This window comes from Panthera pardus, unplaced genomic scaffold (genome assembly GCF_024362965.1).
Source record: "Panthera pardus isolate Hobbes unplaced genomic scaffold, ASM2436296v1 HiC_scaffold_13, whole genome shotgun sequence".
Taxonomy (NCBI): Eukaryota; Metazoa; Chordata; class Mammalia; order Carnivora; family Felidae; genus Panthera; species Panthera pardus.
The window spans coordinates 204147077-204162964 of NW_026526688.1; the positions used below are offsets into that span (position 1 = coordinate 204147077).

Below are 15888 nucleotides of genomic sequence, written 5' to 3' on the forward strand. Positions count from 1 at the left end.
TCTTTGGCTACGTGGAATGAAATCAGAAATTAAGTAACAGAAAAACACTGGGAAATTAACAAGTATGTGGAAATTAAGCCAACTCTTAAATCACAAGAAAAATGAGAAAATACTTGGAGATAAAGATGAGGCAGAGCACACACAACTTACACGATGAAGCTAAAGCAGCACTTAGATGGAAACTTCCAGATGTAGACACCTAATGAAAAAGAAGCTAGACCTCAAATCAGTAAGCTAATCACCTATCTCAAGTAACTAGAGAGAAAACTAAGCCCAAAGCAACCCGAAATAAATAATAGAGTAGAAAATAATGAAACAATGAAAAAATAAGAAAAAAAATCAACAAAACCAAAAGCTGGGTTTTGAACAGATAGTAAAATTGGTAAGCCTTTAGCTAGACTGGCCAAGAAAATTTTAGAGAGAGAGAGGACAATTTTCTAAAATCAGGAATGAAAGAATAGATGTTACCACCAAACTTACAGAAATAAAAAGGGCTGTAAAGGAATAGTATGAACCACTGAGATCAACAAATTACAATAAAAAACCTATATGAAATGGACACATTCCTACGAACACAGAAGCTACTAAAACCGGGGAGCCTGGGTGGCTCAGTCGGTTAAGCGTCTGACTCTGGTTCAGGTCACGATCTCACGGTTCCCGGGTTCGAGCCCCGCGTCGGGCTCTGTGCTGACAGCTCAGAGCCTGGAGCCTGTTTCAGATTCTGTGTCTCCCTCTCTCTGCCCCTCCCCTGCTCATGCTCTGTCTCTCGCTGTCTCTCAAAAATAAACGTTAAGAAAAAAAAAAAAAAAAAAGCTACTGAAACTGACTCAAGGAAGAACAGAAAATCTAAACAGATCTATAATAAACGAAGATAATCAGTTAATTAAGAAAAAACAACTTCTCACATGGAAAAGTCCAGGACCAAATGACTTTACTGGCGAATTCTACCAAATGCTTAACGAATTAACACAAATCTTCCATAAATTGTTCCCAAAAAAAGCAAGAGAGGAAGGAACACTTCCCAATTCAACCTATGAGGCGAGTAGTACTCTGGTACGAGAGCCAGACAAAGACAGCACAAGAAGAAATACACACTGATATCTCTTATGAATACAGACACAAAAGTCCTTAACAAAGTACTACACACCAGGTCAATGGAATCACAGAACACTAGCAAACCAAATGCAGCAATACATAAAAAGAATTATCACGACCAAGTGGGATTTATCCCATGAAAGCCAAGAGTGGTTCAACTTACAAAAACCAATCAACATAATAAACCATATCATCAGAATAAAGGACAAAAACCACATGATCGTTTCAGTAGAGACAGATGGATGGACATCTGACAGATGCAACGTTTTTTCAAGACAAAAACACTCAACAGAGTAGAATTAGAAGGTCACTTTCTCAGCCTGGCGAAAACCATCTTCAAAAGCCCATAGCCCACACCGTACCATGGGGTGAGACTCTGAAAACTTTCTCCCCAAGCCCAGGAACAAGGTGAGGATGTCCACTGTCGACACTGTACCCGAGGCTTCTACTTTGCCAAAGCAGTTAGGCAAAAGAAAAAAACGAAGGCATCCGAACTGAAAAGGAAGCATTGTTTGCAGATGATGTGACTGCGTGTTGAGAAAATCCTAAGAAGTCTGCACGCACGTGCTAATGTATTGGAATTAACCGAGTTAAGCAAAGTTTCAGGCTACAAAACCATACAAAAATCAGTTGAGTTTCTATAAATTGAGAACAATCTAAAATGAAATTCAGAAAAAGTTACATTTGCAACAGCATTAAAAAGAATAAAATAGGGCGCCTGGGTGGCTCAGTCGGTTAAGCGTCCGACTTCGGCTCAGGTCATGATCTCATGGTTCGTGGGTTTGAGCCCCGCGTCGGGCTCTGTGCTGACAGCTCAGAGCCTGGAGCCTGTTTCAGATTCTGTGTCTCCCTCTTTCTCTGACCCTCCCCTGTTCACACTCTGTCTCTCTCTGTCTCAAAAATAAATAAGTGTTAAAAAAAAAAAAAAAGAATAAAATACTTGAGAACACATTTAACAAAATGAGTGCAAAATGTGGACACCGACAAAACGTTGCTAAAAGAAGCTGGGGAAGAGTCTGACGATCATGAGACCCCGAGTGCATAAGCCACACAGCTAGGTATTAAGTATTTAGTGACCCCTACATCCAACAAAACCTCTATCAAAATCTCAGCTGCCTTTTTTTTTTGGCAGAAACTAACAAGCTGACCCTAAAACGCATTTGGAAATGCAAGGGACCCAGGCCAGCCAAACAGTCTTGAAAAAGAACAAAGCTGGAGGGAGGACTCACTTTCAGGTTTCAAAACTTACCACCAAGCTACATTAATCAAGACACTGCAGCACTGGCATAAGGACATATAGGTCAGTGGAACAGAACTGAGAATCCGGAAATAAATTCATACATTTATGGCCAACCGACAATCAGCAAAGGTGTTAAGATAATTCAGTGGGTTGGAAAGAATAATCTTCTCCACACACAAAAGGACAAAGTTGGGCCCCTACCTCACGCCATATACAAAACTAACTCAAAACAAAACTGACCTGAATTTAAGAGCTAACCCGATAAGGACACTTAGAAGAAAACATAGGGGTATATCATGACCTTGGATCAGACCGTGCTGCTTAGCACACCAGAAGCACAAGAAACAAAAGAAAAAACAGATCCTGGATGTTATCAAAAGTAACAACTTAGTGCTTCCAAGGGCACTATTGAGGAAGTGAGACAGAATGGGAGAAGATATTGGCACACGATATAAGGATCCGGCATCCAGAATAGATAAAGAATTTTTACAACTCAAAACAGACAATCCGACTGAAAATGGTCAAAGGATCTGCACGGGTATTTCCATGGCCAACAAACACACGAAAAAATGATACCGCTGGTCATGAGGAAAATACAGACTAAAATACAAATCAAGACACCACTTTACGCCAATTACAGATAATAACAAGTGTGGACAAGCGCAGACAAGAAATTGGAACCTTCACGCGCTGAGGTGGGAATGTAAGTAAAATGGTCCGGCTGAGTTAAAATGGTCCAACTCTGAGTTGGAACAGTTCAGCAGTTCATCCAAAAGTCAGACAGAGTCGCCATATGACCCGGCAATTCCGTTTCTAGGTGTAAACCCAAAAGAAATGAAAATACATGTCCACACAAAAACCTGTACACAAACGTTCACGGAAGCATTATTTGTAATAGACGAGCGATGTGGAACGACCCACATGTCCGTGATCAACAGATAAACAGGGTGTGGCATCCACTCAATGGGGTATCATCACTAGGCCACAAAAGGGGCTGGAGTTCTGGCATATTCTATCACACGGAACAACCCTGGAGACATGGGGCGAAGCGGACGAAGCCGGATGCGAGAGGCATTGACGTGAAACGTCCAGAAAGGGCGCAAACCCGCAGACAAATCCAGAGGTGCTGCACGCGCCTGCCCACGGGGACAAGGCCGCTTCTGCGGTGACGCAAAGTTCTGGAATCAGGTGGTGTGGGTCGCACAACACCGTCAACGTGCTTAGTGACACTAAGTTGTACGTCCTGAAAGGGTGAAGGCTATGGTATGTGGGTTCTGTCTCAGTGACGCGGTCCTTGGAAGAACAAGCGCAGTGAGGTAGCCGTGGGCATTCTAACGCAGAGCCACCACCCCACACGTGCGCGTCGGAGGCACAAGGCACAGCGCCGTGAGCGCTTCCCTTCCGGCGTGTTCGTCTTAGAAACGGTGTGCGCGTACAAGTGTGGGTTTCCTGGAGCCCCTCCGAGCGATCACCGCCCAGGGAAGAGGCCGGGAAGCGGGGGCCGGGGGTCACACGTGGCCCATCGACTCCGAGCCACGTCGTAAGACGTACAGGCTTTGTAAGAGGCCCCACTGAGACACAGCTGCCCGTGTGTCCTCCAGGCTCTCGGGCCAGACGGAGCCCAGAGGACAGTGGCACCCCCGCGGGAGGGACAGTCCATAGCTCTGGGGCACTTTAATTAGAACACGCGCTAACTCCTCACACGAAGCACACACAGGAACGGTGGCTGTGGTGGCGACCCGGTCCCGTGCCCGCTCGCCCGTCCTCGAGCGCTGGCACAGGGCGAAGAGGAGCTGCGGCCGGAGGGGACCACACACGCCCAGTCTGGCCCTCTAATTCAGCGCGTAGTTAAACTGGTTTGCAAACTTCTCGTGTCTCTTGCGGTCCATCTGGTTCATGGCCGTGACGACCCTCTGCACGGCTGCCCTGTGGGGAAAGCAAAGCGGGGCGTGATCAGGGAGCCCCGGCTAGGGCTCTGGGCTCCGACTGCGGTCTGGCTGGGCTGAGGCACCGGTCGCAGGTGGCTGCCACACTCCGGCCACCCAGGCTCCCTGCAGCTCGAAGCAGCTGGGCCCTACCCGTGTAGAGCCTAACGACGACCTCGGCACCACCCCTGTGGGCTCCCTGAACCCCCAAAGCACCTCCCGGGATCCCGAATCTCGCCAGAGCCAGGCTGCACCCCGGAACCAAGCGCCAGAACCAAGTGCCAGACCCAGCCCCCGCCCGGCCTGCTTCCCCCCCGCCCCGAGCCCCCTCCCCGCCCAGCCAGCCCCCACCTCAGGTGGGGCCGCAGGAGAACACCGCAAACGTGTGGCAGGAAGACGCGGAGTGGCGGATCGGGCGTGTCTCGCTGCCCAGCCCGGCTGCTGTGAGGCCGAGGGACTGTGCCCGGTGCCCACGTGACTTTTGGGCGCGGCCCCAGGGGCGCTGCCACCCCGGCCCTCCAGCAAGACGAGCTCTAGGCCACCAAGCTGCTGCAAGGAGCCAGCCCGAAGGCTCTTCTGAGCGTGGCGGGAGGGTGCCGGGCGCAGAGGCCCCTTGGCCGGCACTCCTCTGGGCATCAGCACCCAGGGTGCCCTTTACCCGCGGCTGATCCACCAGAAGCCAACTTCGTGCCCGGAGGCTGGGGGCCAAGCCCTCCTCAGGACGCCGACTCCTACGACGCGCCAGCAGTGAGGAGGTGCTGCACCCCCCCTGCCCCTCGGGGCTCCGTGCGGGCGCCGAGGAAGCCGTGCTCCCATCCCCTCAGGCCAAGTACATGGCGACGCTGGCCAGGAGAGCAAGAAGGGCCTCCCTTGCCCAGGACACTGAGCCAAATGCCCTCCAGGGTCTACTGGAGGAGGCTGCCCCGCAGGCACGGTCTGAGGTGCCTGTTAAGACCTGTGCCTAAATCTGACCCAGGAAGTGACGGCCTCACAGGCTTCCTGAACAAGCCCCCCAATTCCTTCTGGCGGCACCTGTATAAGCACGGTGGCTCTGGCGAGCCACAGTGGCGAGCAGGCAATGACAGCGCTGGCTCGAGGCCCTGACCCACTTCCCCGTGGCACCGGCCAAGTGCTGGGGCGGAGACCTGCGTGGCAGGTCCCACCGGCCTTGGGAGCGACTCCCCTGCCCACGGTCACTAGGTGGACGTCCCCGGGCACTGACCTCGAGAGAGCCCAGCCCGGCCAGCGCCCGGCCCTTCTAGGTCAGCTGGGCAAGGAGACACAGGGCCGGCTCTGTGCCAGCAGCCCCCGCTGAGGCCTCAGCCCCTCACTGGGAAATGAGGATGTGCTGGCCGGCCGGTCCGCGAAGCCCCACCCCTAGGGGAACGGCTGACCGGTGACCCTCGGGGTGACTGGCTCCAGGCCCTGCCCCTGCTGGCTAGGAGCACCTGTCCCACCCAGGGGCGTGGTGGTCAGCGGGAGAAACGCGTGGTAGAGCGGAGTCGGGGCCCCAGGCTTGCCAGTGTCTTGGAGTCCAGTCACCCCCATCCGGCACCCCCAGACGCAGGGGGTGGGGGCAAGGAAGCCGCCAGAAGCTCTTACTTAGCAAACACCTTCTTCGCGATGCGCGCACGGGCAGTGTCGGCCTGCTGCTTCAGGTCGGTGAGGCCACAGCGTCTCCTCCTCTTTCCTCTGCCTCTCCCGCTGGACCCAGACGAGCCAAGGTCTACTCCCGTGGCGGCCTCCACGTCTCTCATAAACTCGGGGTCCTGCCACTCTGCAAAGAGGCCTCGAGATTTAGGAGAACTCCCGACACTAACCAGAGCGTCCCTACTCAAGTCCCGATCCCTCCCTGCTGTAGGGGCCAGCTCGGCTGGGGATAGCGGGGCGGGGGGCAAGGCAGACCCTCCCCCCGCCACCGTCCTGTGCCCCGCAGGCCCCTGTGCCCACAGAGGCCAGGAGGGGGCTGGGACAGGACCCAGCAGCCTCTCCGGGTGCATCCACTGACCCCTCAGGCAGGAAGGCAGCTGAGGCTGGTGGCTGGGGGACAGTGCCATCTGCAGGCTGCTTCCCAGCCTCCAGCTGGACTGTGCCCCGCCAGGCCCCCAAATATGGCTGCCAGGCCCGTCTGCTGGCTGGTGGGGGCGTGCGGCAGCGGTGGCCACAGCCAAGGGGTCAGCGCGGGCACAGCCTTCTTTCTTATCGGTCCAAAAAGAACCGGACGCGGGCTTCAGCAACACGGGGGTCAGTTCACCCAGACAGCTCTGAGTTTCCTGCCACGTGCCTTCTGGCACGGCCCAGCCACACAATGAGGTGGGGGACAGCGCTCCGAGGGGAAACACGCGTCACCCGGTCCCAGAGCCCAGCCTCACCAGCCCCGAGCTGCACCGAGGCCAGGTCGGCGCGCTCACCTGCCAGAACCGAGGGGAGCTTTTGCTGTCCGATGGTGGGGGCTCCCGGCCTCGGCTTCCAAAGGCCCGGCTACCGCCCACCTCACTCTCGGCTTCCCGGTCCCAGTGGGGGCTGCTCTGCCCATGCTGGCCGTCCCAGGAAGGCCATCCCGGGCAGGAGCGGGACGGCACGATGTCCCTCCTGTGCCCAGACCTGTGGCCGCCGACCCTGGCCCGCAGGAGGGTGCCGGACGCCCTGCCCACAGAGCCGACGGGAACCCCAGGGCCCAGGGTCAGAGGGCTGGGCTGTGCGCCCCAGACAGACAGATGGCCAGGCCTCCCCAAGTTGATTTTTTGAAGTGAAGGAATACAGGGCCGCACAATTCAGGCCCAGGAACGATTAATCCGAGATTAAGGAAAAGTGTCTAAACAGTTTATCTCCCGTAATAAGAAGGCGCCACAGTTTAGGAGCCCGGTGAATGGAGCAATTGTTTAAACACAACAGAAAATGCCGGCGCCCGGTGGAGATGGAATGAGCATCTCAGTAAAATGAAGGACCAATTTAAAAGCCTTTGAAGAAAATCAATAGAAGCCGGGGCCGCGCGGCCTTCCTGTGCGCTGACGGGCCCTGGAGCTCGGCGCGCATTGTCACCAAGGTTAGCGCCAGGGAAAAGAAAATTGCCCCGCGTGCGAGGGAGGCGGGGATCGATACTGTAGTTAGTAAAGAGATGCTATTTCACATCTGACTGGCCAGCGTCGGCCCGCGGCCGCAGCCCCGATACCTGTTGTTAACAAGTCGCCGAGGGCTGGAGAACCACCCGCTCTTCGGGGCTGACACAAAAAATAGGCACTTAATTTGCTCCTGAGTGTGAGCCACCAGGGAAGGCCTCACCCTGCGGATTAGCAGGTCAGGGGCCCCTCCCGCCGCCATCCACTGCCCCGGGTGTCAGCCTGAAATCTAACATCTGTCAAAGGGAGAAACCCCACTAATGACGACAAACACAGCCTGGCTGGGACCCTCACGTGCAGACCAGCGCTGCCCCCCACGCACGCGGCCGCCTTCCCTTCGTCGGGGCTCTGGGTCTGCGACAGGGCTTTCTCAGGTGAGCGAGAGCCCCACGCAGTCCCGGGGCCTCCAGACACTGGCCCGGGCTGGACAAACCACGGAGACACGGAGACAGATCAGGGGCCTGGGGAGTGTGCCCGTGCGCTGCCCCGTGACGGCCACTTCTGGTGACGCCCCCTGGCCCTGCTCCTCAGGGGTCCTGGGAAGCCGGGAGGCAGCCAGCACATGGCACGTGCCCAGCACAGGGCATGGACACCCGTACTGGGATGAGACAAGTTCCCTGGGTTGTCCTGAAAACGGTGCTTACGTGGCTCAAGTCCACCGTCCTGTCTGAATCTAGCCTACGGGACGGGACCCTGAGACGGCCTCTGTGGAGACCTAGCCTCCCGAGGCCTGAGGCCTCAGGACCCGCCCGGGACCCACTCGCTCCTGCCCAGACGGGCACAGACGCACGCACCTGCACGTGCCCGCAGCTCGCCCCGATGCAGAGAGCGAGCCGGTCGTGCGGGGTGGCAGGGGGCACAAGGTCCGCACGGGGGACACGTGGGCAAGGGGACGTGGGCAAGTGCGTCTGCCTGGCGGGAAGCAAACTGCTCTCCTCCCTGGAGCCCGGGCTTCAGCCAATTAACTCTTCTTGCCTCCATTTCTTCACCTCCTTAAAACTGATTCAGGGGCGCCTGGGTGGCTCAGTCGGTCAAGCGCCCGACTTCGGCTCAGGTCACCATCTCACGGTTCGTGAGTTCGAGCCCCGCGTCCGGCTCTGGGCTGACGGCTCGGAGCCTGGAGCCTGCTTCGGATTCTGTGTCTCCCTCTGTCTGCCCCTCCACTGCCTGCACTCTCTCTCGCATCGTCTCAAAAATAAATAAACGTTAAAAAATATTTTAAAAAAACAAAACAAAAAAACTGATTCAGAGCCCAGAAGCCAAACAACCGACCAGCCAACAACGCGGCCTTCTCCGGCCGTGAGCACATCCACGTCTCCAGGTGGCAGCTGTGCGAAAGCACCACCCCGCTGTGTCCCAGTTGCGCCGCCGTGAGCCGGGACCACGCTGGTGGCAGGTGGCCACAAAGACCCCATGGGGAGGGTCCCGGCCGTCCCCACGCAGCCCCCAGACCTACCCGGGCGCCCTGCCTGCTGCTGCTGCTGCTGCTGCTGCAGCCGCCTCTGCTCCCAGGCCCTGTCCTCCGGGCGGAGGGGCCGCCCCGCGTCATCTCTCGGGACGATCTTCCCGTGGAAAGGACACTGTGGCAGAGAACAGAGCAGTTCGGATGGCGGGACAGGAATGCCCCTTCCTTCGCACACCCCGAAAAGGAGGGGCTCTTGGGGTACGTCTGTGAAGGCGGGTGGGCCGAGGGAGGGGGGAGGCTGGGGCCCACGGCAGTCCGGCACCCGCCGCCCGCCCGGCGTGTTCCGTATGGACCGGGCTCAGGAGGTGCGGTGTTAAGCAAGCGAGGGCGCCGGAAAAAGTGCGGAGCGCCCCAGCTCCCAACCCCGGCACAAGTCCCCACCTGAGCGACGCGTGACAGCCACAGGCAAGCCCTCCCTGGGGCGGCAGCGGCCAGCGCGGCAGTGGGAGGCTGGAGCCGGGCACTGCACCCCCTCCCCCGCCCCCCGCCCCGCCCCGCCCCTCCCGGCCTCGGCCCCCGCCTCGCCTTCAGCCGGTCCTGGCGCTCGCAGAGCCGGCCGTCGGGCCTCGGGGCGCGGCAGCGGTGCCGCACGGGCTCAAACTTCCCCGCGAAGGTGATGTAGCGGCTCCGGAGCATCTCTGAGACGTTGGCGTTGTCCACTTCCACGTGCGATTCACTGGGCTTCCAGAAGCGGTGCTCAGAGGGACACCTGCAACACCAGACTCTCAGCGCTGCCGCAGGGAGGCCGTCGGACGGCCCGGCCGGCGAGGGCACGCCGCAGAGACCCTGGGACCCGACCACAGGTGCCACGAGCTGAAGGCCAGCAGCCCTGAGGCAGAGCAGAGACCTCAGGGGCGATCCTGGCCCGGCGGGAGTGGGACTAGCCCGGGGAACACGCAGATGGAAATCGTGCCCCTTCCCGTCAGCGGCCCCCAGACGGAAAGTGAAGGCCAGCACGGCCAGGGGGCAGCTTCCCAGAAATTCCTGGCAGAACCCCAGGCCTGGCCCGTGGGGGGGGGGGGGGGTCTGAGAGCACCGGGCAAGGGGTGGGTGGGGTGGCCGTGACAAGGGGCTGGGGTGCAGAAGCACTGAAGGAGCGCGAGGGGTCACAAAGGGCCCGGCAGCCCATCCTTCGTTCCCGGGGTGATGCCAGACCACGCAGCACGACGAGCGACAGGGCACCTCAGACAGAGTGCAGACGCGCACTGCACACGGTTCCACGGCCGCCACACACCCGTGCCATGTGGTGGGCGTCCCCACGCCCTCCTGGCATCCACAGGGACTGCGGGGCAAGGGAGCGAGAGTCGCGGCCGGGCGAGGGCGGTGGGGTGGGTGCCCGACACACACACACTCACTCACTTGAAGATCTTCCCGGCCGGCGGCTGCTCCTGGCCCCAGTAGCACAGATCCACCCCAAAGGGCACGACAGGCGCCCGGGCCCTCTCTGCGGCCAGCTTCCCAGCCTCCTCTGGTCCCACAGGTGCCCTGGAGAGGCCCCGAGAACAGGACACACCGACGGTGCACGCCTGGAGCCGGCCACAGCCACCCGCCTCTCCCTCGTGTCCTCCACCCCCCCCAGGCACAGACACGGGCCCCCACGTCAGCACACTCGGGCCCGGGCTCCCGGGCGGACACCTGGGCCTGCGGGAAGCCCAGCATCGGGCCCCAGCCGTCCCCGGGGAGCTGTGCAGGGAGCTGAACGCCCCACGGCCACAAGGTGGCTATGGTACGGCCCTCCGCGAGCCCCTGTACACCTCATGACCCCTGGCCCGGGCGCACGCCGGGGACCGCCTCCCAGGGGCCAAAGGGGCCTCAACAGCTCGAGGACAACGGCCCGCGCTCTGGGGAGAGGCGGGGCACCCGGGGGTCACCTGGGGCTCGGGGGCGGGGGCAAGCGTCCGTGCAGCGCGTGCAGCTGGGCGGCAGCACAGGTGGGGTCCTGCGCCTCCTCATCCCTCCTCATCCTCTTCCGGGCCTGTGAGCCCCGTGCCGCCGGGTCCCTCTCCAGCCCTGGAACAGAGAGGTGTTGTTCCCCACCACCCTTCCCACGACCCCGGACAGACCCCTGGGGCCACCACGCCATCTCACGGTGACAACACGCTAGTGACCGCACGTGTTAGTGCCAAACCCTCCAACTGCCAAACCCTCGGCCACGTTCCACAGACAGCCTGGTCTGCCGCCAGCAGGATGAGGCCACCGCGCTGGGGTCTCCCGACACCTCAACGGGACGCGGGCAGAAGAGAGGCTAATAGGCCACCGACCTCTGCGGGCCGGCATCCATCCCCAGATCCCCCAAGTCCCCAGGGCAGGGTGAGAGATTCCTCAACGCTACCGAGCCCTGCCTTGACCCCTGCTGCCCCTCTCCGCTGGGTGCAGAGGCCACCCTTCCCAGTCGCCGTGCGGGCCGGCGCCCCAGGGCGCACGGGGCGGAGTGTGGATTCGGACACCAGGGGCGCTCCACCCCAAGCACATCGCACCCCCCCTAACTCGCTGTGGGAGCCAGGGGCCTGGACTGAGCACTCTCCCCGCCGAGGGGCTGAGGGCCCGCGGGCCGAGCATGGCTCACACCGTGAGGACCGTGAGCTGCCAGGAAAGGAAGGAAACGAGCTGAGTGATGTGTCCCAGGCAGAGGACGAGAGGTCGAGGTCGAGCAGGCTGCACAGTCCTCCGGGGCCGAGGAGCTCGGGACTTGGAGGGGCACACATGAACGGCGGGCACCCCCAGGCGGCACGCGGGCATGAAGCCGGGGTGGGGGGGGGGGCTCTCCCAGGTGGGGAGAGCAGACGCACGGACACCAGCACCCTCGCTCCTGGACCCAGGAGGACAGAAAGACAACTGGAGGGTGAGAGACCCGAGAAGGAGGCAGCGCTATTTTGCTGGAAAACGTGGGAAAGATCGGAAGGGCCTGCCGGGTGTCAGGAAGGAGAGAGTGGGGGAAACCCAGCTGTTAGAGTTACAGGGACTGCAGGAGACCCACAAAGCTTCTGAACAGAAGAGGCGGGTGCTCGGAAAGACCTACTCGAAGACCCACGCTCCCTGTGACGTGACAGCGAGCAGGCAGGGGCGAGGCCTCAGGAGACTGAAGGAAAAGCCAATCACACTTCCAGCGTTTTCTCCTATTAGCTTTTGCAGCCAGCCTGAGGGGCAGCCTCCCACCAAGACCCCTTGGCAGGGTGGGGGTGGGGGGAGCACACAGGAAGGTCTGCCTTGAAAACACTCCGGAAGCAGCAGCCAATCGGCCGGGAGGGAGGGGAGGGAGCTCTGGGCTGGGCCGGCCGGCGGGGTTGGGGGGGGGGGATGTGACTGGCTCTGTAAAAGTCAGGGGACCACGGGGCTGGCCAGCAGACCAAGGCCCAGGACAGACGTTCGAGCGTGGTGACGAGGGCAGTGTATGGGACAGAGGATGAATCTTTCAAAACGGCCCTCGGAAAAATTAACATCCTTACCATTTCACTAACATTTAACGAATACTTCCAAAACCAGAAGACACGTCATCCTACCACATAAAAGGTGGAAGAAAGAAAACAACAGAAACTGGGCACAGGCAGCAAAGTAGTAACAACTCGCTAAACGGATCACCATCAGCCGAGAGGCAGACCGACCGGCCTTAAAACACGGAGCGACCTGCTGTCTACACCAGACCCACCTAAAACCACCGGTCAGCAGAAAGCGGGAACGAGGACGTGAGGGAGGACTCACTCTGCAGGCGGCAAGGAGCGCGGACCGCTGACAGTCGGCACGGGGGCTCTGCGGACCCTCGCAGGGCAGACCAAAAGGGCCCACGCGGCGGGCCGGCGGGACGCTGTATCCCAGGGGCCCTTCCGGGCACACGGGCCCCGGACAGGAGCAGCGTCCCCAGACCACGTCCCGGGGCCACGGAGCGGTCAGAGGGTGCACAGCAATGGGCAGTGGAGACCCCAGACGTCAGAAACGGACACGGACACGAGGTATTTAGCGCACAGGCGTGCGCACTTCCCGAGCGCACAGACTGGTGGTGTAGACAGTCCCACTGAACACTCCACTCCGCACCGCCCCCTCCCCCACGAACTCACGACTACCGACTCAGCCCAGCCACTCTGCTAGGGAGCCAGGGCCCCTAGGGAGGGCGCCAGGAAGGGCCTCGCTGGGCCAGCACCACCAGGAGGGGCCGCGCCCGCCTCAGGTGGCCTCGGGCTCTCTGCGGCAGGATCCGAGGGACTCGGCCCGGCCCGGAGGCGGCTGCCCGCCCTCTGCAGCTTGGTGGGCGGCGGCAGACGGCTTTGGCCGTCGCACGGCTGGTTTCTCGGGGGCCCCCGGAGGCCGCAGGCCCTTCGCGGGAAACATCTGCCCGCGCTCGCTCCAGAAGACCAGCGAGCCCGCCCGCTGCCCTTTCTCAGGCTCCCGTGGCTGAGAGCAAAGGACAGAGCCGTTCGGGCGTGCTGGGTCCCCCGAGGCTGGGGACCCCAAGCAGGCTCCGTCATCACCACGACACCCTAGCTCCAGCTCCCCAAACCCCCCCAGCGCCCCCACTCGGGACGTGGACGAGGTGGACCGCTAACCGCCGCAGGGCCCGTCGCGGTGGCCCGGCGAGCGTGCCCGCGACACACGCGCACGCCTGGTGCAGGGGGGGTGGCGGTGGGCAAGACCGGTAAGTGGGCACTGTGGCATTTAGATGGATACAATCACAGCCCAAGGATCGATACGAGAATTCCTAAGAGTTACAAGAATGAAATATATTTTTCATTGATTTGTTGTTTTAAACCATTAAAAAGATGGGTAAGCGTGTTAAGGCAGAGTAAATACTCAGGGCACGAAAAAAAACACTACCACTTTCACGTCGTTGTAGAAAATCAATCTTGCTGACACACTTTCAAAGGAAAACCCCAAAAAGCAGACGGCATTCCTCAGGCCCGGGAGCGCGCATCTGCCAGGAGAGCGAGGCCGCGGCCGCCCCGCCCCGCCCCGCCAGCTGCGCCCGCCCGTCCCAGGGGCGTGCGACTCGAGTACGGGAGCGGGAGCGTGGCTCAAAGGTACTCCCACGGTCGCCTTCAGAAAGCGTCAGAAAAACGCCCAAATCCCCGTTTTTGTTTAAATTGACCAAGTGGCACCCATTTGCCTGGAGCGCGAAGGCAGACAGGGCGGGAGAGATGAATCGATAGCAGGAAATGGAGAGGCTGCGGCTTCGCGCGGAGTTAGGCCGCCGAGCTTGACACTATTGATTTTACCTGGTTCAGCTGGCCTTGTAATTAAAATGTAAATTTGAGAAAGAGATTATGTCCTGACAGAAATGGTAGGATTAAGGGGAAGATAAAAGCCCCTTGGTGAAAATTCAGAGAGAGGACTGAGAAAGAAAGAGCGCCAGCGTCCTCAGCCGTGTGGATTTAGACGAATCTACTGCAGGGTTCGCCTGCGTTTAATTGAAAAAACAGTGACGGAATATAAAGCAGCGTTATGAACTGCCGCGCCCTGGCACACTTCTGTCTGGAAACCCCCAGGGCCCTGGAGGCCCGCAAGGGCTCGCCGCGTGCTTGAGGGTGGGGTCGCCCGGGCGCACAGCCGTCTCGGCAGCCCATCCCAGGTCACGAGCGCCCCCGCCCCAGCCCCAAGCTCACTGGGACTCTCACTGCCCCTGGGACCCTGTGCCCGCGCCCCCCCCCCCCCCCCCAGCTGGGCTGTATGGGGCTGGCCTCGTCCCCGGGGCCCCTGCTCCATCGCCGGCCAGGCCCTCGGCAGCCCACCTGTCCGGGAAGGGACTCAGTTTAGCAAACACAGACGGACGGACAGCACCGGGCCCTGACCCGCGTCGGCCATTAGCATTCCCTTCCGGGTCACAGACAGCATGTCGTGAGCCTTCCACAGAAAAGGGGTGAGCCAGTGGCGGCAAGACCGGCGGGGTCTCTCCCAACACGGGCCCCGCGGGCCTCACGAGGAAGCGGGTGTCAGGTGCAGGTGACAGGAGGCGGCATTCTGCTAACCTGCTCCTCCTGCAGGGCAAACGCTCCGGGGCTCAGCGGAGGGACGGGGCACGCTGTAGGCCTGTGGGTTTTTCTGGGCCAGAAATACCTCAGTGGGAACAGCTGATCTGTCTTGCCGGGGCCTCGGCCGGGGAGACGAGCGGACAGAACCCCTGGAGGTGCGCTCGCCCTCTGTGGTCACCTGGGGAACCCGGGAGCAGGACTCAGCTGGGCTCGGTGCTCAACTGCTCTTGCCGGTGGGGCCGGGGCTTTCTTGTCACACAGCGGCAGGGCAGGATCCCATCGAGTGTCCTGTGAGCGGCACCGTGACACCCAGTCCCCCCCTCTGCCACTCTTGATTAGCAGGATAACAGGGAGGCTCACCACCCGGCCAGTGGGAGTGGCGGGAGCTCCCCCACCCCCGCCGGAGGCTGGCAAGGCCAGACCACGTGCCAGCCCCTCGGTGGTAAGGCAGATCCACGGGCCACGGCTGTGGTCACTGCTCTCCTCACAACCGGCCACCAAGCACAAGCCACAGGCCAGAGGGAAGCTCTCCCTCCTGCGGGAAGGGCTCAGGGCCCTCAAAGCGAGACTGCAGAGGGCCCAGGACAAGCAGCTGCGGCACTAAGAGCTCAGCGGAGGACGAGCCGAGGGTCAGCGTGGGCTCCCAGGCCCCAGAGGCAGGGCCAAGGGGCTCGCGGCCCGACCACTGCCGGGCACCCTGCCCAGGCATGGGAAGCAAGAACAGGGTGGCGGGCACGCCCCAGGAGGCGCTCGGGCACGGGCTGCAGAGGCCCGGAGAAGTGACCGGACTGGGGGGGGGGGGGGGGGCCGTTCCCCGGGGGTCCCGTCGCTACCGCCCACCGTCCCAGCCCGGGCACGAGCGGCCTCCAGTGCGGCCGGGCCTCTGCTGGGCTCTGGCCTGGCCACGGGTGAGGCCTTTGGCCACGGGGAGCCCCCGCTCCGGTGGGAGGACAGCAGAACCCAGGGACGGCAGAAGAACACACAAGACCAAAGGGCAGGAGGGCCCCCCAGTGGTCGGTGGGGGGGGCCCAAAAAGCCACGAACGGAAGGTCAGCACGGCCAGAGCAGAGGGCGGGACGCACGTGCA

At 60.6% G+C, this 15888-nt stretch overlaps 1 protein-coding gene across 2 annotated transcripts in view; it reads right to left on the minus strand.

The window, feature by feature from the left end:
* Positions 1-2853: 2853 nt before the first annotated feature.
* The window catches only part of UVSSA (UV stimulated scaffold protein A), a 28073-nt gene continuing 15038 nt past the window's right edge, over positions 2854-15888 (minus strand). For both annotated transcript variants that reach the window (XM_053901791.1, XM_053901792.1), the window contains exons 9-14: positions 10716-10854; positions 10204-10329; positions 9370-9553; positions 8836-8959; positions 5863-6037; positions 2854-4261 (exon numbers count right to left, since the gene is read on the minus strand). In XM_053901791.1, the coding sequence (XP_053757766.1) occupies positions 4168-4261; positions 5863-6037; positions 8836-8959; positions 9370-9553; positions 10204-10329; positions 10716-10854 (842 nt within the window). In that variant the 3' untranslated portion in view covers positions 2854-4167. The remainder of the gene's footprint in view (positions 4262-5862; positions 6038-8835; positions 8960-9369; positions 9554-10203; positions 10330-10715; positions 10855-15888) is intronic.